This window comes from Aythya marila (assembly GCF_965140915.1).
Source record: "Aythya marila genome assembly, chromosome: 4".
Classification (NCBI taxonomy): domain Eukaryota; kingdom Metazoa; phylum Chordata; class Aves; order Anseriformes; family Anatidae; genus Aythya; species Aythya marila.
This window is the reverse complement of record NC_139045.1, coordinates 26,589,106-26,609,424: the sequence shown is the minus strand read 5'-3', so window position 1 is coordinate 26,609,424 and position 20,319 is coordinate 26,589,106. Positions and strand designations below refer to the sequence as shown.

The 20,319-nt window shown below is 36.1% G+C and overlaps 1 protein-coding gene across 2 annotated transcripts in view; it reads right to left on the bottom strand.

Annotated features, from left to right (window-relative positions):
- The window catches only part of DDX60 (DExD/H-box helicase 60), a 42,919-nt gene extending 23,768 nt beyond the window's left edge, over nucleotides 1-19,151 (bottom strand). For both annotated transcript variants that reach the window (XM_082760236.1, XM_082760237.1), the window contains exons 1-18: nucleotides 19,078-19,151; nucleotides 18,093-18,479; nucleotides 17,897-17,966; nucleotides 17,165-17,342; nucleotides 15,948-16,289; nucleotides 15,194-15,301; nucleotides 13,795-13,956; nucleotides 12,900-13,058; nucleotides 12,246-12,387; nucleotides 10,943-11,104; nucleotides 9,873-9,975; nucleotides 8,984-9,099; nucleotides 7,309-7,469; nucleotides 5,973-6,225; nucleotides 4,974-5,137; nucleotides 2,716-2,871; nucleotides 1,544-1,693; nucleotides 421-540 (exon numbers count right to left, since the gene is read on the bottom strand). In XM_082760236.1, the coding sequence (XP_082616362.1) occupies nucleotides 421-540; nucleotides 1,544-1,693; nucleotides 2,716-2,871; nucleotides 4,974-5,137; nucleotides 5,973-6,225; nucleotides 7,309-7,469; nucleotides 8,984-9,099; nucleotides 9,873-9,975; nucleotides 10,943-11,104; nucleotides 12,246-12,387; nucleotides 12,900-13,058; nucleotides 13,795-13,956; nucleotides 15,194-15,301; nucleotides 15,948-16,289; nucleotides 17,165-17,342; nucleotides 17,897-17,966; nucleotides 18,093-18,465 (2,919 nt within the window). In that variant the 5' untranslated portion in view covers nucleotides 18,466-18,479; nucleotides 19,078-19,151. The remainder of the gene's footprint in view (nucleotides 1-420; nucleotides 541-1,543; nucleotides 1,694-2,715; nucleotides 2,872-4,973; nucleotides 5,138-5,972; nucleotides 6,226-7,308; nucleotides 7,470-8,983; nucleotides 9,100-9,872; nucleotides 9,976-10,942; nucleotides 11,105-12,245; nucleotides 12,388-12,899; nucleotides 13,059-13,794; nucleotides 13,957-15,193; nucleotides 15,302-15,947; nucleotides 16,290-17,164; nucleotides 17,343-17,896; nucleotides 17,967-18,092; nucleotides 18,480-19,077) is intronic.
- Between the last annotated feature and the right edge of the window lie 1,168 nt (nucleotides 19,152-20,319).

Genomic DNA, 20,319 nt, shown 5'->3' with positions numbered 1-20,319 from the left:
CTGGTGGTTAGTGAAAACAGATCTTTAAAGATCAACAAGAAAATCCATCAGACAGTACTACTTTACAATCAGTCGATGTCATCAACGTTTATATATAATAGTAAATGTCAGACACTCAAGAAAAGAATGGGGAAAAAAAAAAGGAGCACCTCTTTCATTTATCTGCATTTACATCTGCTGTATGTTTATGACCAAAGGAATTAAATGTTTCTTCTTCTAACCAGAGCAAGTAATCAAAAGATGAATATTTAAGGTTGTACGCCACAGACTGAAAATTTTTCTGGTAAGCAGTACATAGATTTTAACTCAACTTTCTATTTAGTAATGGCACAATTGTTATAATCAAAATTAACATTTTCAGAGGCCAGATGAAGTACAGAAGTCATAACTTTTAAGTGTTAAAACATTCAAAAAATATACCTGAGAATTCATGACATCATTACGATAATCTCGTGTGAAGACTCCGCACACCACCAATCCATCTGGAAGTGTCTTGGTGAACCGACTATATATAGTTCCCACCACTTGGTTTACAAGGGCCTTAAGTAAAGCAGATCATTACCAAAACTACGCAGTGGATGTCTAAACGCATACAATGTTCTGAGGCATACAAATGTATTCATTTTTGGCACTGATTTTAATGTACTAGACTGCAATATACTATTGCCGCACTTTTATTAAATCTGGATCATCAATGTTAACTTTGAACAGAAATGGTACCTGATGTTCAATTATACTCAAATGTTTTCAAAGAAATCTAGTGTCCTGTGAAGTGGGTTATATAGTATTAACTCTGTATTTTAATTATTTCATAGTATTCTGCTATATCTACAAACACTTTAATGACATCAGATTCCTGAGGCCTGCAGGTATAAAATATATTTGTGCACCCAGACTCTGATATTCAAATGAAAGTATGAATTTGATGCCCATTTTGTTATGCCATATCAAAAAAAACAAACAAACAAACAAACAAACAAACAAACAAAAAACTTATAGAAAAGAATCCAAAGAAATTACTCAATAATAGCACATGTAATTCCATATTCAAATTTCGTATTACTTAAAACAAGTTTTGGAAGAAATCAAAACATTGGTTTAGCTCTTAAGTCCATTTCTAACTAAAAAGAAGGATAAAACACTCATTAAAAAATATCCCAAAGATACTTAGAGTTTCACAAGTTCTCTTGAAGCATCTAATGGTGAACTCAATTGGAAAATATGTTTCTTGTTCTGTTTTTAACATTACTTTCACCAAGTCTGTAGGCTTTTGGCACTGTCACCATTTACCTAACACTACTTCTAGCACTTTTCTATGTATTAATGTTTCTGACCTTAAAATAGCTATATAAACAGTCAAAAAACTGTACATGAACTTAAGTATTTTGCAGATCTTTTGTAAGCATGCTTAAATACATGTTTCTAATAAAAAAAGACATATATCAACTAAATCTGTACAATAAGTTACCCCAAATGTTTTCACAATCATGTTGAAAAATATCTTAGACAGACAGACAGAATATGTAGTAGAATGTAGCCTTACCTTTGTAGGAGCAACATACACAACTACTCCGTCATCACTCGTTTTCAGAACTTTCTCCATGCAATAATATGATGCATATGTTTTTCCCGATGAAGTAGGAGCAACTATCACTGCAGACTCATTGTTATCAACAGCATCAAGAAGTTCTCGCTAAGGGAAGAGCAAAACCTCTTGTTAAGAAGTTCTCATAAAGTGAACTGGCTCTTCCTGTGAAAATGTCTCTATTTTTGCTCTTAATTTTTGCTGATTTTAGACTATGGGAAGTCATGGTTAACCTAGAATTTTAAGACCGTATTCTTTTCTCAAACTGTTAGTGGGAAAAAATGGAACTACAATTTTACACTTGTTTCAATTATTTGGCCTGAGATTTTGATACCAGAATACTTACGGTCTGAAACTGGACATTTTCAAAATAAAAACCAGTTAACTCAGCAGTGTACAATTTAGATACAAGAACTTCATTGTTTTATACATTACAGTAATTTTTCTTGAATTGTTATAGCAATACTGTCCAAATTTCTCTTCTGCTCTTAGCATACACTAATAAATTTGTTTTCTTCCTATTACTGTCTTCCTCCATGCTTCCTCTCACTTCAAATAGGTCTGTAGAAGGAGCGGAGGGGGAATGGTAGAAGAAGTGAGAAATAAATAGCATGAACACTATATTTCTATATTAGCATATATGCTGAGTTCAAACGTGCTTCTCAAGCAAGTATCTGTTTTGCAGATGTGGTCACACAAAATAGAAAATTCAGCTGGTCTCCCCAGTCCAATAACAGACAGACCTGAGTTAGACCTACTGTGCTTTAAACAGAAAATTTATTATCAATTCATAGTATGCTTCACTCTTTAGGCAGCAATAAGTAGAAGATGATTAGAGGTTAGGTAATCAGAGATTACCTAAATGGGAGGCTATCACCATCAAATATTATGATGAACAGTGAAATCCCATGGATTTGACATTTCTTATGTTGAATTCCTTGGGCCAAGCTCTCAGTAGAAAAACTGTCATGTTAGAAAGAACATGGAATACCATCCACAATGATCTTCTGAATTTGTTCACTTTAGTGAAACACTATTTTTAGCAAGAAGTAGAATCACATGTATTTTAAAACAAAGAAAAAAAAGTCATTTCCAGTATCTTTACATACAAATGGTTTGTGTCTCATTACCTGCCACGTGTCTGGTATGAAATTTTCCACTCGGGGATCTGGATCATTTCTCTCTTCTCGGAGCAAGTAATAGTCCATGTATTGTAGCTGGAAGCGAACCGGTCCCACCTCAATAGCATATCTACTTGTATTCTCACCATCACTTTTTTCTCTAACCTATAAGGTCACAATACATTTCAAGTTGGTTTGCAAACTAGCAAGAGATTCAGAAAATGGCACCTCTTCTGCTCTGGAACTCTGAAAGCTTTAAAAAATATATGAAAGTGCAGGTGATTTTTAAATACATTTTCTCTTATATAGCTTTGTATAAGCTTTTATCTGTTCAAAGGAGACTACTATAGCCTATAAACAATATGTCTCCAGTAACCCTCATTGTTGATGGTTTTGTTGTCAGAAGAGCTTACGAAACTGACTAGAAGGTAGAACTTGGCTTCTCTGAGCTATCACCTGCTAGAGTCTTCTCATCCTATATTTTTGTTTTCTTGGGCCTGCCCTGACACTTTATGCAATGAATCAAAGGTGTGAAAAGAAACTCAATATGAAGATTGTGATCCCAATTTTTGCAAAGTATTATATTTTTACGCAGCACCTGTATACCCTAAGACATAACAAACTTCAATGTTCGTGTACATGTTTGGTTACACCATCTGATCTTGAAAGTTGTGTAGCAAAGCCTTCCATGTTACAACATATACTAGAATGTCAGAAAATCACATTATAATTTAAGTTGGGAGGGATATCTGAATGTCAGTTAATCCAACTCCCTGCTAAAAGTAGGTGCAAACAGATCAGGTCACTCAGGGCTGCGTTCAGCCTGGGCTTCTGGGGGATCTCATTAACATGTAGAAATACCTGGAGGAAGCATGCAAAGAGGATGGAGCCAGGCTCTTTTTAGTGGTGCCCATTGCCTCTTGTCCTGACCCTGGACACAAACTGGAACACAAGAGGTCCTGTCTAAACAACAGGAAGCAGACACTTCTGTACTGTGCAGCTGTAGTGGGTCTCGCTGGAATGGAGTTAGCTTTCCTGTAACAGCACATACAGTGCTAGAAGTGCTAGAACTGTAGCTAGAACAGCCCTGATACCACACCAAGGTTTTGGCTATTGCTGAGGGGGGCTGGCACAGCACCAAGACTGCCTCCAAAACACCCAAAGCCAGCAGGCTGGGCAAGAGGTGGGGAGGGGTTATCCCCAGGGCAGCTGACCCAAACTGACCAAAGGGATGTCCCATACCATGTGGTGTCCCATGCAGCAACAAAAGGTGGAAAAGGAGAGGAGGGGCTCTTGTTATGAAGATGTCCATCCTCCCTCATCTCTTAGTCCCAAACCTCAAAGAAGGACAATAAAAGATTTCCAGAATTGAGCTTCCAAAAAATTCCTAACACTGTTGCACATGAAAAAATGAGATACAGAAATCATACTGGTTTTATGATTCATTGTAATCCTTTCATTTTGCTACTGACTTCATATTCTGCAGACTGTTAGTTATATCCCCCCTTCTTCCACCTGACAACCACTTTAGCATCCCCTCTCCCTGGTAACATCACATCTACAGAACTGCTTTTAAATCAGCCAGGGGAAAGGTTGCAAGCAGAAAAGCACAAGTCCGGTCTTTAGAAAAATGACTTCAGAGCCAAATTCAGAGTAGCTATCTGGCGGTCTCAGCTGTGTTAGTGAAGACAAGCAATTCAGTGTCAGTTTCCCTCAGAGGTGATCATCATAGCTCAGTAACAGGGCAGAGTAATACCATAAAAACAAACAGAATATGATTTTCATCTCAAAGATTTCCTCTATACAGTAGCATGTTTAGGCCTGTTAATGAACATTTTGAATTGATTGTTTTTCATAAAATAATAAAAAATAATAAAAAATATAAATATTTTCATAAAATAAGCATGAATGCTTATTTTTGACATGCAGAGTTCAGCTGATGTGATGAGTGGAACAACAGGTACCTCTTAGAGATGTAGACATCTCTTAACATTTTTCACAGGTTGTCCTTCACAGCCATATATAGTTCCACTTAATAAAGGGGAATTGGCCTATTGTGTCAACTCTCTTTCACATCAAGCAAAGAAATATATCCATGGAACTAAGGAAGATTACTCATTAATTTCTGAAGCATGAATAGACAGTTAAACTTAAGGCACAATATAATTACAGTAAGCTCAATATAGATTTTCTACACACTTACATGCTTATGTTTATATCAATTAGAGATCCAGTTACAATAGAATCATCACAGTCTATAAAGTTACCTGGCCAGACAGTGAACATGCCAAATTCTCAAATCCAAGAAGCCGTAGACATTGGGTCAGTTTTTGTAGATGTGATTTCTCCAAGAGATCTTGATATTTTTCAAGGAGGATATGAATTCTCCTCATGAGTTGGACAGCTTTGCTTAAATCTTTAGATTTAGTATCTTTCAAAAAAAAAAAAAAAAAGCCAATTCTATCACTGGAAGCATTTTTAAATTAGGTATGTTTTAAATAGACCTTACTCATCCAACAACATTTATGGAAATTTAAAAGTGCATTTTAATCAAAGACGACCAGAATACTTCTGTGAGCTCTAGGAGGTGCAACAATGAAGACCAGGCACCAAAACAATTCTATCTGCCTCTGCAAGCTCAACAATAAAAGAAAGTCATACTTCTCACATCTATACAATAACTGAGCTCCCCCATTTCATTTTCCTGACTCACATATTTGTTACTCAATCTTATTAGCTACATACTTCACACTAACATGTACAGGTCTCCCCAGCATGTTTCCAACAGAGTTGTTTGGATCCTTCTGACCAAAAGCATAGATTGAATAAGTTAATTCTGGTGAAACTGGAGACCTCTAACCATGGTGGTATAAATTTCTGTGCAAGTCAGCATTATTCTGACTGTGAGTCAACTCGGCTAATCAAACAATTCATCTCTGTATAGGTATATTTTACTGTTAATGATGCATGATCATTAAATATGTATAAAATAAAACAAATTACCTATGCATACAATGTTTACAATGTTTACAAGGCGAAACAGGAAAATATTTATGATCTAATTTTAGCAGATTCTTTGTCTCACTCAGAGAATACTGAAATTGCAAATGAGGACCAGTCTGTTAACACTTAAAAGTACCATTAGTACTCCCAAAACAGAAGCGTTTTAACATGTCTTTACTCCTGTAGAGAACGTCTAAAGTAAATCACTTTCTTGGTTAAAGGAAGTGCAAGTCAAATACTGAACATGCATTTGGTTATCATACCTTGTTTTTTGCAGTGTTCCTTCCATACTTCTAAACAGGCAGACAGTCCTGACAATTCTACGCTGAACTTCACAGATTTACTTTTAAGATTCTTGAGAAACTTCTCCAATTTGTTTATTCCAACAGTCAGATTTGCTTTTATTTCCTTTTCAGTTGATATCTGCAAGGTTTTCCATTGCTCCTGTTCTTTCATTTCTTCTTTAATTTTTAGTCGCTTGTTGTTTTCCTCTGCAATTATTTCTGCTTTACTTTTCTACATAAAATGAATATATTCAGAAACAACCATCATTTTTTGCCAAGCATCATCTGAAAAAAACTAATCCATAAACTCAAGATACATTATAGTTTTCAATTCTGTGTGGTACATAGTATCTTAAGTAGGATTTTTTAAAATAGCACGTCACTCTGAAGGAGACAATCTATGAATCCCAGTATTTACTTCTCAAAAGCTTATCTAATCTGTATTTTAAAAGTCAAAAGCTTCTTCACAAGTGGTATAAAAATGCACAGATGTGGAAAAAATTAAACAGCAGTTGAAGTTAAATTTAAAGCTTTTATTTCATCCATAGGTAACAATAATTCAAATACCATTGAGGTGTTATTATATAAATTAAATAAAATAAAGGGTTCAATCTTACTTAAGTTAAGAAGATTCCATATTTTAGGAATATATTATGGAATATATTATATTATATTCCATATTTAGGACTTCTATAGGCTATTCAACAGGCCATAATCTATAAAGCATACCAGTATAAAGATAGTATAGTTTATTATGAAATGTTACTCAAATTATTATTGCTGAGTACTGTTCATTAGTACACAAGTATATGTTACATATCATGTGATGTCTGAAAATGTTCATATAGAATTAATAGCACTATTTCCAAGATCTTTCATGGAGAATATTTCCAAATAATGCAGGGAAATAAATAACCAAATAGTGGATTTTACCTTATTTGTCAGTAGTTTCTTAAACGTAAAATTAAATTGAACTACAGTTTCCTTCACCTCACACACTATTACGGGCCATGAACCAAATCTCAGCAGCCTTTACAGATCTGATATTATTGTTTATCTTTTTTTAAAAAATTTCCTTGTCAGTTAAAACATTCATCATATTAAAATATTCATCAATATTTCCAAATAGAAAAACCTTTGTTTTTCTTTCCCAAATAGTAAATTAAATTTGAACTACAAAGATAATGCTTTTTTCTTCAACTAAAGCTACTAGCGCATTCAAACTATAATATTTAATACGTGTGATTCATATAGTAGAAATGTTTTTCTGGATAGTAAAAAGTAGACTTGGAAAGATCAACTTGCATATACTCACTTGCATTTTTTTCTTTTTGACGGGATTATTAGCACTCCCTGGTGCATTCTTCTGGCATACAACAAACTTTGAAGTGCCCTCTTGCAATGTGCTTCCATAAAAACGATAAAAAGTCTGTAACTTTTGAATTTGTTTTCTTTCATTTGGATCTTTGGATTTTGCTGCAAATAAACACAATTGATTCAAAAACACACTGACAGAATCCCCTCACCCCCACCCCCCAAAAAAAGATACCCGGATAAAGGATAAATTTAACTTAAAGGCTAAAATCACATTTCAAAAGATACTTTCTACTGAGACTCATTGAAATTCAACAGTCCTTTGAACTATCTGAGAGATATGTCAGACTCAAATTCAGAATTTAGGCACACAAGAATATTATTGGATAACTTAACAGACAGGACACCTGGAAAGAAATTAGAACTGCTTGAGAAAAACGCCTAGGCTTCTCACACAATCAACGAAAATAAGAAAGTGTCTTCAGAAGTCAATTCAGATCATCAGAAAGAGACCTCTTCCCCATGAATACAAGACTCTGTCATCACAACTTAAGTAATATGGAAGAACACTTATGTGACCAAATGGAAGGTATCGCGCACGTGGATATTTCTGCACTTAAACTTAGCTATTTCTCTCTGTTTTACACAAAAAAGACTGAGATAATACAGGCCAGTGTTAAGAGAACTTGTGCAAGACATGGAATAGAGAGGGCTCTCTCTTCAGTAGGAGTGGACATAAACTCCAACATTATGGAGGATGCTCTAGCTACTACTCTTGTGCAGGTATGCTCAGACTGACTGCTCTCCACATTTCCTGTTGAAATCACAGTGCAAAAAAGAATGCAAAAAATTGTCCAGTCAGAAAGATAAGCAGATGGAACACTTTTCATAGGTCAAGTGATGCAAATGCCCATTCAGAAAACAATTTTTCTATTCACTGAATGAAAACCCTAAATGAAAGGAAGCACCAATAGTAATGCATGACTTCCCACCTCCTGAGAGAGAGTTTAATCCACTGTGTGATGCAACAATAATGGAAACATCTTTGAGAAAAAGAGCTATGTATACATGCTGGTACACACAGTATCATATACTTCATTTCATGTAAATATGCAAGTTCAAGATCAAAATTAAGTCCATGTTTTGTTTTTGTTAGTACCTCAAAGTTGAGAGACAAACACAAAACTATGATGTGTAACATTAATACAAACACCTTTTGCTTACTTTTTTACTTATTTTAATTTTTGTTCTCAAAAGATTTGACTGGCTATGCATGTGCTGGACAAACATCTGAGTAGATTTTGCACATATACGAATTTGCTTAGTAAGCATTACTCAAAGTATAGATTTAAACATGAAATTGCACATGTACTTTATATATAGAGAGAGATTTGTGAGGCATTTTGCAAGCACAACAGAAAGCATCATGAACAGCTGACAAGAAATGCTCCCTTATACTTGTTAGAACTATTAAGTTAATGCATAACACACAATACGTAGCTGATGAATTTCTGCAGCATGTGCAAGTATAATTTAGCTATTGCAATAGCTCTTTTTTGGCAATGTTTACGCAGTTGCAAATAGTTTCTGAACTGAGAAGTCCTTCTCTAAAACGTTAACCTTTACAGTATTTTTCTAGCCAACAAAGACAAGTGGGTTTTGTTAGCTCTTCTTACCATCAGCATTGCAGTGTACACGTTCATACTCCTCAGTCAATGGTCTGCCAGAATGCCAGTGACGAAGCTCATCAAATTCCTTGTATTTAGTAAGTGAAGAAACTGCAGGATCATTGCTGAAAGATACAAACATTAAACAGAGCAACAATTAAAAAGGTTCTCTGTTGTCTCTAATAAAACATTTAAAACATATAAGAAAACCTGAATATTTATCAAAACACTTTACGTTGGCAGACAACCAATGTAGGGATTAATTTTACTCCAAATATAGTTTGTCAAGATAGCCTCAGCTTTTCAGAAAAAAAAAATAATAAATTAAAAATGCGTTTTCCCACTTTCATATAGTTCAATCATAGAACGCAATGTGACTACATAACTCACAGAAATATCCTTTAAAAGATGAGTCTTTGTTTTCCCAAAATGGCTAAAAGTAATCATTGTCCAGCACACAACCCACCTTCACAAGCAGGGCAAATGTAAAAAAAAAAAAATAATAATCTATTCTCAACTTTTATTCAGTACTGTTACTCAGTATTTTCCTTTTCCTGAAATCAACCTGAGCTTTGTAATTTAAGATGAGGCCTTTCAATTACAAATTGTGCATTCAGAATAATTGTTTCAGAACATAGAATAAGAATCACCGAAGACTAATACAAACAAATAATTGAATGAGAAAATAAGATACTGACTCTTACGCATTCCTCTTCAGAATTTTCTGATAATATTTACAGAGTATTTTATCAGTACACATAAATGTGAAACCTTCCCTAGTCACAGCAAAAGCATTTCTAAACTCACACAAATTGAGCATAATATGGTTGTAAACAACAGGGCAGTAGTAAACAAACCCATAGTCTTATAACATCTTAATAAAACTCTAAGTACATACTCATCTAAAACAGGTAGGTCTTTCAAAATATCTCCAGCATACTCTTGAACAAGATCAGATTTCACTGGGAATAGTCCTACAGCAGGAATTTTGTCTTCATACACTGTACAGCATTAAAAAAAAAAAAAAAAAAAAAAGAAAAGAAAAAAACAGGGTTGATTAAAAATATGTATGATTTCATCGTATACTTAAAATTCTGTCAAGTTATTTACTGGAAATTCATTTTTAATGTAAAATATGCAAAAAAAGAAGCAGCAGTTCACCAGTTCCTCTGTTCCTTTTTCTTCTCAAGCACAGGAAGAAGAGGAACAAAGCAGATAATTTTTCTTCTGAGTAGGTAATCTTACAATCTATTTTAGACACCTACATTACTTCTATGAATGCTACAACCTACTCCATCTCACAGGCACATATTTCCTGCACTACTTACAGAAGTAAGCAGTAGCAGTACTGTGCTAGAAGGTGCCTTAATAGCCTATATAGTAACAAAGAAGTCCACTAGAGCCCACTTTGCCCGCTTGACATCTGTTGATACTAGCTGAAAAACACCGTATAATTAAGTAGAATTATGCTCCCATTCTTAACTAATTTCTTGCAAACTGCCCCTTCTTAATAAAGTTTAGAATATTTTAAGCAAAACACATGTAACAAAATAGGTTCTCAAGAAATGTCAGACACTAGTGGGTTGAAAGGAAGGAGAGTATAAATCACAGAATCACACAGAATCACAGAATTTCTCGGTTGGAAGAGACATCAAAATCATCCAGTCCAACCTCTGACCTAACGCTAACAGTCCCCACTAAACCATATCCCTAAGCTCTACATCTAAACGTCTTTTGAAGACTTCCAGGGATGGTGACTCCACCACTTCCCTGGGCAGCCTGTTCCAATGTCTAACAACCCTTTTGGTAAAGAAGTTCTTCCTAAGATCCAACCTAAAACTCCCCTGGCGCAACTGAAGCATGGATTAGATTTGTGACCAGGATAAAAATCAGATCACTACTCTCAAAACATTTTGTGACAGTAATGAAGACCATGCTTCTAACTCTAATTCTTGGGGTTGTCAATACCTCTAGATGATGTCTGTTCCTGATCAAGGAACACTTGGGAAGTAGTTCGTATTGGGAAAGCATCTCCAAAACCATATTTCACAGTCAATTTGGTTACAGCATCCCATAAACTTAGATATTCATCCTCCATTTCTTTCCCCAGTTCCTTTTGGAATTCTAATCCTGCACAAAAGAAAAAAAAAAAGGGGGGGGGGGAATTAGGAGCTTTATGATTACAGCTTCCTTGAACAGAACCTACCTATTCACCTATGCAGCATCAGACACAAAGAGCTCAATCCTACACAAGGTCTCTGGACATTGGAATAAATTAGGATATGCTGCCATACATTCAGTGTTTAGTAGTCCAGGGTATAAATTACTAATTATGCTGACAAAATTTATTTTGTAAAGAATACCAGACTTATACTGTCTGTGGAAGTTCAAATTCCACAGCTACAGAAGGGTTTCTCTCACCTTCACCTTCTTCAGGGTAAGATCTTTAATTCAGTATTTTATTTTGGTGCCTAATAAACAATAAGAATCATTAAAAAAAAATCTGTCTCCTATTTCTAATTTATATTTTGTTTAAAAAAATCTCGACACTTCTCTACAGGACATCTTGTGACTTGATTTATACAGAAAAAGTTGTATTTTACTATCAGACAGACCAGCTGCCAGTGCTCACCACAGGATGTCAGGTGAACAGAATTACTCTGAAATAAATTTTGGTATAAATCATTTTCCATACTCTCTTGCTCTGTCAGCTTTTGTAGCTTTCCTTTGAATCTTAACATATACAATGATGTTCTTGAAGTTCCAGCTCTCAACTTCATGTGTTTACAAGATAATATCAGATTTTGTCTGAACCAATTTTATCTCAATCTAAAATAAAAATATGTCAAAAAAAAAAAAAAAACCACATAGATCTCTGATGTCAGTGATATTAGGGATAGAATCTAGTCTCCATTCTGACTATGCTGAACTAAGACAAAATGAATTGGATAGAAAATGGGCTAAAAACCAAACAGTTGAGAATACCCAATAACAGTGACCCAGAGCTCGTACTACCTATGCTTCCTCTTCATAAGTATATCAAAGATATGACATGGTAAAGTATTGTGAATGACTACTGGTGAGAGACAGTTGAGTGTGTGATTTTCTAGACTTGCATGTGAAAAAAAATCCCTATTGTTCGACAAAATTATTATACAAGTAATAAATCAATACAAGTTGATTTATGCTTGTACACAAATTCTCATTTTTACTCTGCAGCTTAATAAAACTAGAAATGTAAGAAAGCAAAGTGCTCAACAAAGACAAATACCTTCAGTGTATTCAATCTGATAGTAATGTGCAAGATTTTTGAGCAGTGACTCATCATTTAGGTCAGGTAGATATGTTAAATCCAGTTTCCAATCATTTTTATCACTTAGCTCTTTCAGAACAAAATGCGCACACAACTGTTGCTGTTAAAACAGAGCAAACAATTAATTCTCATGCAGCACCTTTTCATGTGGAGGGACCAAAGCATCTCCAGAATAAGGTTAACTACCTCAGTTTTTATAGGCATGAAAATCAGCATGCTGTTATTTCTCTGTGATCACGAAACAGTTAAGTAGCACACTTCTAGATCTTCTTCACTGCAATAATTGACTTCAAATAATACGAAGGTCTGGCATCAGACTTCCCATACTGGATAAGACCACAAGGTCCATCTAAGCCCAGAATCCTAATACTGACATTGGCCTAAAATTAGGTAAAAGCCTAAAAATAGGTCAACTATACAGAGATATTACCCCAAACATTCTCTTAGTCCCACTGATTTTTGGCTCACATGATTCCAGAACCAGATGAAGTTTCTTTCCACCAAGTACACTCGATTCTTTGATCTGAGACTACTAAAGCAATTCACCAAGAAAAACTAAAACTGAAATGATAATTGTACCAGATGACAGAAGTAAGACAGTGTTATACACACCATTTTCATTATTGGTAAAACTTGCTTAGTCCAGCAGGATTTCATAACCCTAATCTGAGCTCTCTGAGAAAGAGGCATATGAAGAAGAAAAACCACTGTAAGACATTGCATTCTACAGAGGTCAGCTGCTGCTTCTGGAGATAGTGGTTTACTTCTTCCCTGTTGAGAGATGACAGAAGAAAAGTTGATCACATCCTTCAGTAAAATATTGTGTTAACCTCTACATAATTCTGTGATTTTCACTTTGTTAAAGCAGCTAATAATTATGATTTATTTAAATAATTTGTGCATTGTAATTACTTCTGTGCACACATTTCAAAATGAACTCTCTTGTAGTGCTGGTAGCTGCAGATCACTTATACTGTAAAAAATCTCTTTTCTGAAAAGAATATGACTTAAAAATCAAGAAATCTTAAAAATAGTTTCCTGTGCCTTTCTACAAAAGTTACTGATATACTGATTCTGTGTTAACTTGAGGTAAATAAAAGACTTGTAGAACAGTCACAAAAATTATATCATGACTCTCTTCATCTAGAAGGAACCCCGTCTTGCTAATTTGAGGAAAAGTGTATTCTACTGTAAAGCCATAGGATAAGGAAAAGAAAAATAAAGAGTATAACAATCTTCTAAGGTAAAACTTCCCATGGAACTAGTCACTTGTAAGAAGAAACTTTCCCCAGGAACAGCGACTGCTGCAGGGATGATAGTGCCACTCAGACACACCACACTACTTTGGAGAATCTGTGGCCCCACAAATTATCTGAACCAGTCCCTTTACAGGTGAAATCAAATGAAGCATCTGACCCTCTCTTCAGCTTGGGATCTGGAAGAAGCATCTCTTCTGTTAGCAAAATGTTTAAAGTCACTGTGCTGAAAAGATATATAGCATTCTTACTTTTTCTGATTTCTCTGTCTTTGTTCCCATGGAAGCATGTGCATTTGTCAGCATATCACTGTATATTTTTAACCCCACTGCACAAGCAAGAACACAGACTACACGCCGAATGTCAGATCCTTCAGGCCACAGCTGTTTCAACAGAGGGATAGTCCGGCAAACCTGCAATCACAACATTATTAATAGCACAAATTACTGCTATAATAACAGTTACCAAATGAAGGACATGTTTTATTCCTTAAAGAGTAACATCACAGAATGGGAAAAAAAAAAAAAAAAAAAAAAAAAAAAAAAAAAAAAAAAAAAAAAAAAAAAGATTTGGAAACTCAAAAGTAAAAGTGTGTATAGTCATTAGTAAATATAGCCTCCCTAGGGCCGGGTTCATGAGGGGCACCAACAGCCAGCCCTGACTGCCTCTGGGCCTCCCCGTACCCTGCTCAGAACCCAGGTCCCCATGGGCTGTCAGTCCCTATCCCAGCAACAGCACAGCAGGGTGGCAGGGCCTGTCTCCAGGTCCCCAAAGCCTCAAAGACCCACATCCTGGCCCAGCCTCAGCCTGTCCCTTTCCCCAGAGGGAAGCCCGATGCCTGGGCCTGGAGCTACCCGGCTCCTGGCTTGGGCACTGGGATGGGCCCTGGCTGTGGGGCACTGACCCACCACCCCTGAGGGAGCCTCCATGGCCACCCAACTGCAGGGAGCAGCTGCCTGCCCTCACTGTGCAGTGAAGGGTTCCTGCTCCCAGTGTATCTCATTACTGAGCTGGCCTCTGGAAAGATAATTATAATAAAACGAAATAGCAGCAGCAGCTGCCAGGCAGCTGTGTTTCTACTGACTTTAAAATGCTTTACGAGCAGCAGCATTTTTATCTGGACCGAAAATTCAGCTTGCTGGACCAGCACCAATCCCTTTAAAGTCCAAGGAAGCCAACAGCTCCTATCATTCTCAGCGGAAGCAGACATGGAGTCACAACATGCTCAGGAAACTGGTACGGGTATATTATTGCATGTTATGCACTAAAGGTGATAATGATTCCATGTGAACACTTATTTTTTTTTCAGGTTACAGTTTTGTAGAACAAGATTAAAGAATAAGCTAGTTCCCATCTTCTACAAGACAAAAGCAGTCACTAAGGTGAAAATATCTGACACAATAGATCCCACCAGCCTCCAGGTGGAGCATCCTACTTTAATGAACTTACATAAATGAACCTCAAAGGAAGAGCAAGCTTCAAGCTGCTGTGAAGAGTGGGCACAGAGGGAACCTCCCTGTTCTCAGGGTGTCACTTCAGGATAAGTGAAAGAGCCCCCAGTTCTGGCTAGGACAGAGTTTCAGTTAAAGGAATAGAGAGAGACAGTTGATCTGAGAAGAAAACAGAAAAGGATGCAAGGGGTAAAATTACCTCTTCTTGTACACTTTTCAGGCTTAGCTTGAGATGTCCATACAGACACAGGGATGGTGCTTTGTACCTGACTATGGCTTCACAGACACATCGCAGATCTTTTTCATACTAAGAAGTGCAGAAGGCAAATCATATGCAAAAGTCAACAAATAAAATGCCTCAGGGACTACTAGCCACAGACACTGACAGAAACCATTCTCATATACATATGTATATATCTACACACACACACATATACACAGACCCACCAAAAAAACACCTCAGCATCCAATAAACATTTATTCTAAATTAAACTCCTTTAAACGCCAGTCTACTGCACTAAATTAAAAGTCAATTAAGGCTTAAAAATGTGTACCAATCACAGTATTTTCCTGTTAAAACTTTCAAGATCATTGGATGAATCATAGAATCATTCAGGTAGGAAAAGACCTCTAAGACCATCTAGTCCAACCTCTAACCTAGTACTGACCATCCACCACTAAACCACACTACTAAGTTCTACATCTACATGTTTCTTAGACCATCAGATATGTTTCTTGGAGCATCATCAGATGAGCCATGTATCAGTGTCTTATGATTTTAATATATATAACATATATATATTACATATGTATGTTTTATATATATATATATATATTATGTATAACATATATATATATATAATATTCACACAGATATTTTAATTAAATCCACTAAGTAGAACTAACACCAAAAAGAAGTTGTTTGAAAACCAAAAAGAAGTTGTGAAATTTACCTTTTGAAAAAATAACCTGTGTTTCCCCATACTCTGAAGATGATACCCATAAACTCTAAGAGTATCACATTCCTGTCCTGAAGCAAGTACAATAGTGATTTTCTTTGACAATGAATGAGCAATAAAAATAGTCAAATAGTTGGTTTGGAGAGAGGTCAATCCTATGTCAGATACAATGATGAAATAAGGATAGCTTTTCTTCAGGAAAATCTCCCATGCTGGTGATAAACAATTGGAAAATTCTGTATGAACAGTAGTGCGTGTGTTGTGCTTCAGGTGTTCTATTAATGCAGTACGTAAGAAAAGAAAATGAGGATAGGGAAAGTACATCTGCTCTGCATCCTGTAGCAAATGAGAACAATGAAAGTATTCAGTTACATTCCAGCAAGTCGTATTCAAATTCAGACTGCATAAATACTATGCAAGTATAGTATTTATATATTTGAATTCTATTTACAGAGTTTCTGAACATCATGTTATTTTATATCACATCATTGCAATTCCTTTGTACATTGTTAGCAATTTTGCTCTAGTCAAGTCAAGCAAATTCAACCAAAAATTATTTTCAGGTATATAAATGCAATTGATATAGCTGGCTATATATAGGCATACAATATATATAGGTATGTAAATAAATGTAAAACTATGTCAAAAAAAAAAAAAAAAAAAAAAAAAACACTGAGGTAGTATGATCAGACCTCAAACGCTGAGAAATTAACAATTAAGATGTCTTGTTAAAATCTAATTTGACTATTTGTTAAAAGTATACCACATTTGCAAAGTATGATTACTACCCAGTTTTATTTTTCCCTGTATGCTTCATCGCAGATCTACTTTTTTTGGTTTCTAGAGAGCTTTCCCTCTTTCCAAAGGTTTTTTCATGTCAGGAAAAAAAAATGCAAAGCCATTAAAATAATTATAAATAACTTCGTAGGATTCCAGCTTTGAATGAATCAAGAAAATCATGGTTAAAATCTCCTACAGGTCAATATAGGTACCTGCCATTTTTTGTACATTTAATGGCAAGTTGTGCAGCAAAAAATTGTATGAGTTATAATGCTACTGAATTTCTAAAACTTTTCCAGAGAAGGTGAATGTCACAAATCTCCTTATTTGTTGACATACTGAAGTTTCCTGAATCTGATTAGAATCAAGCATTTGCTTTTAAAGGTGTAACAGTGTAAACAAAAAAACAAATAATGTTAGTTGTTCATTACCTTGAAGAAAACAACAATATATTTTGCTCCTCTTTGAGTGAAGTCTTGCAAGAAGCATTCAATTAGGTAGAATAAGTTTAGATACTGTACTTCCTCATTTAACAACATAAGAATTAAGGAATCCCCATCTATCACAAAGAATTCAGACTCAACGAAGTCTTTTAACAAACTGACATACCTGAAAAAAAAAGTAGTGTGTACATAATGTTACTCCAAGACAGTTGGGAACATGAGACAGAGAAGCTTGTTTTGTTTTCTGATAGTTTATAAAATAACTTGCTTAATAAATGTTTTTATTAATTAAATCAACTATACATTAAATATATGAATTAAATCAATAGAAAGCCATCTTTCTCAGATCTAAGTTCAGAGCCAAATAGCTTGTAATCCTTTCAGTTACTGGATGTATAAGCAATAGTCTCCTTTACAATTCTCAATACTTTTTTAGCATCTGAGGTTTCTATCGCATGACACCCTTCATTCATTTCTGCACTTACGTAGAAGCTGGGGTTTGTTCTATGAGAAATACTGCCCAAGAGAGAACTGCAAACTTCATGTTCTTGGGGAAATACTAAATCCTAAATATGCTTATGTCTCCAGGTATTCCACAAGCCTAGGTGACAAGAATATAGCTGCACTAAAAAATAATACCCTTTGATGTGCATTTGGTTCATAGAAACTGTTTTTGCTACCTTTTATTCTATTTCTTTCAGTGAACCCTGCTGTACTTACCGAGCTCTTGATAGGGACGGCCAAACGTGTAGCTTCAAAATCTTCAGAAATTCAAGATGCTTTCTTATTTCTAAAAGAACCACACATACACTTATTGATAAAACCATAACCCACTGGTTAATTATAAAAGAATCAAAAGGTCAGACTCTGCAATAAAATACTTGGACAAAAAAATAAGATGACAGCAGCTCCTCACCAGGGCTTTTGGAATCCCACTCATTCTGAAGAACTCTGAAATCTTCGCCTTCAGTTTGTGATTCCTTCTGTGCCACTTCTTCAGTGGTCAGGATATTATAAACTTTACCATAATCTGGGTCTTCAACTTCTTTTTCTCTGTCTTCCTTTTCTTTAAGCATCTGCACAACAGCTGCTTCTGCCTTGTCACTGGTCTCATCCCCCTCATCATGGTCACTTGTACTCCCACCCTCTTTGTTTTTCTTTGTTGAAATGAAGCCTATTTCCTCACTGTCGATAACGTCACTATCCATATCATCACTATCATCCTTACTCGTACTTCCATTTGTGGTGTCACGAACAACCTTCTTGAAATGATCTTCTGCAGAATCCATCACAGATCTTGATTCTGTATCCAAAAAAGAAAACTAAGTAATCAAGAGACAAATTTCAGGAAATATGGCATGCTCTGTGGCTTGAACCACTAAATTATCTACTACATATTCAGACTGGAATAAAACTTGAGGAAAAATCAGAAAGCATTTTGTGAGCATTCCCATGGTACATTTTTGCTTTTAAATAATTTTTTTTTTTTTTTTTATAAATTATAAGGAAAACATCAGCTTTTGTCATTGCTAAAATTTACCAAAGACTATCAAGACCATTACATATTTGGTTTATGCTTTGCATGATAGCAGGGATTATGATTAACCCCCCAAATATGCCACCCAAGGTGTCTGGGGCCATGGTGCAGGCAGGAGCAACTGGCTGGCTCAGACACCCTCCCCTTGCTCTTTTGCCTCGTCCCTGATGTTCCTCATATGCTGTCAAACCATCTCGTCTAGTCCAACGCACAACTCCAACTGTAACCCTAATGCAAACACCAGCAACAGCTCCAGCACCTTGCCTAAACTCAGTCCCTGCTCCAGAACTAAACCAAACCCTAGTCCTAGCCCCAGTCCCATTCTCAGCCCCAAAACTAACTGTGAGCCCAGACCCAGCCTTACCTCCTGCCCCAGCTGTGACCCTACATGCAGCCTCTAAGACAGCCGACAGCCCTGCTGGGCTGGGATATGCAGCAGAGCCCTGCTCACCACTGCACCTACTGGCACACCTCTTTTAAGGCACTGCCACCGCCCATCCCATCTGCTTTCAGTTTCTGTTCTCTAAGTGTCCCCACTGCTAGTTTCTCCTTTCGTTTCTGAGGTGCCGGAAATTTGTGTCCTTGAACACAGCACTGCGAAGCAGTATTCATATCTCACTACTTCAGCTTGCAGCAAAATTAGGCTTCTCAGATCCTAGCAGCTTTGGATAAGGGTGCAAGAGCTGTTACCGTGTTACTTATGAAAATTGTTTATAAGCTTTGCAAAGTACAGTGCAGAACATACTAATTCCTGTTTCTCACCCCTTAGTCACCACAATCTACTCTTCTACCAGTAGGAAATTCCACATAAAGAACTCTTTTAGCAGGAGCAGCACTAGATCCCTAATCCAACACTTAAAATAGTGAAGCCTCAATTCATGAGAGAACTTGGGTACCTAGGCACTGCTGAAGAAAACATTTCAGAAATTGGAATCTGTGCATCAGATTGTCTGGGCACGAGGCAGGAAGCCCAGGCTGCCTTTAGGTCAGATGCTCACCCAGAATACAGCACAGAAAACCCTTTCAGTTACACATGCATAAGTAGTCTCCTTCTCGATTCAGGCAATTTTGGGACAGCCTCCCTGGAAGACAGCTGACACGTAACACTTGCCATAAAAATGGGTTAAAGGTCTTTTCTACACCTCACATTTCCTTTGAGACCCGTCCACACAAAAAAAAAAAAACAGGAACACAGGAGAAAATTTTCATTTTCAGTACACTGGAGCACTGGAGACGTGCTACTGTAATGTCATAATTACGCTGTTTAGCTTGGCAAGATAAGCCCCGGCTCCTTCTCCTGAGCGTACTTTTTTTCTTTTGTAGGTAAGAAATGTAGGTACATAATTGGTAATATTTCCTTGCCCAAATTATATGGGAAATCATTTATCAACAGGTTTGAAACCATTTGGATGATGCATTTTGGTTGAGAAAAGTGTATTTTAGATCTTCTGCTTCTCACCCTACAGAAAGGCAGAACAGACATTAATTTCCTAGGAAGTCGGTGCCACCTCTCTGAAAATATGCTTAAGAAAGGGCAAAAACTCCACACAGAGTGAGGAATAAAAACAAAACAAAAAACAAAACAAAACAAAACAAAAAAAAAAAA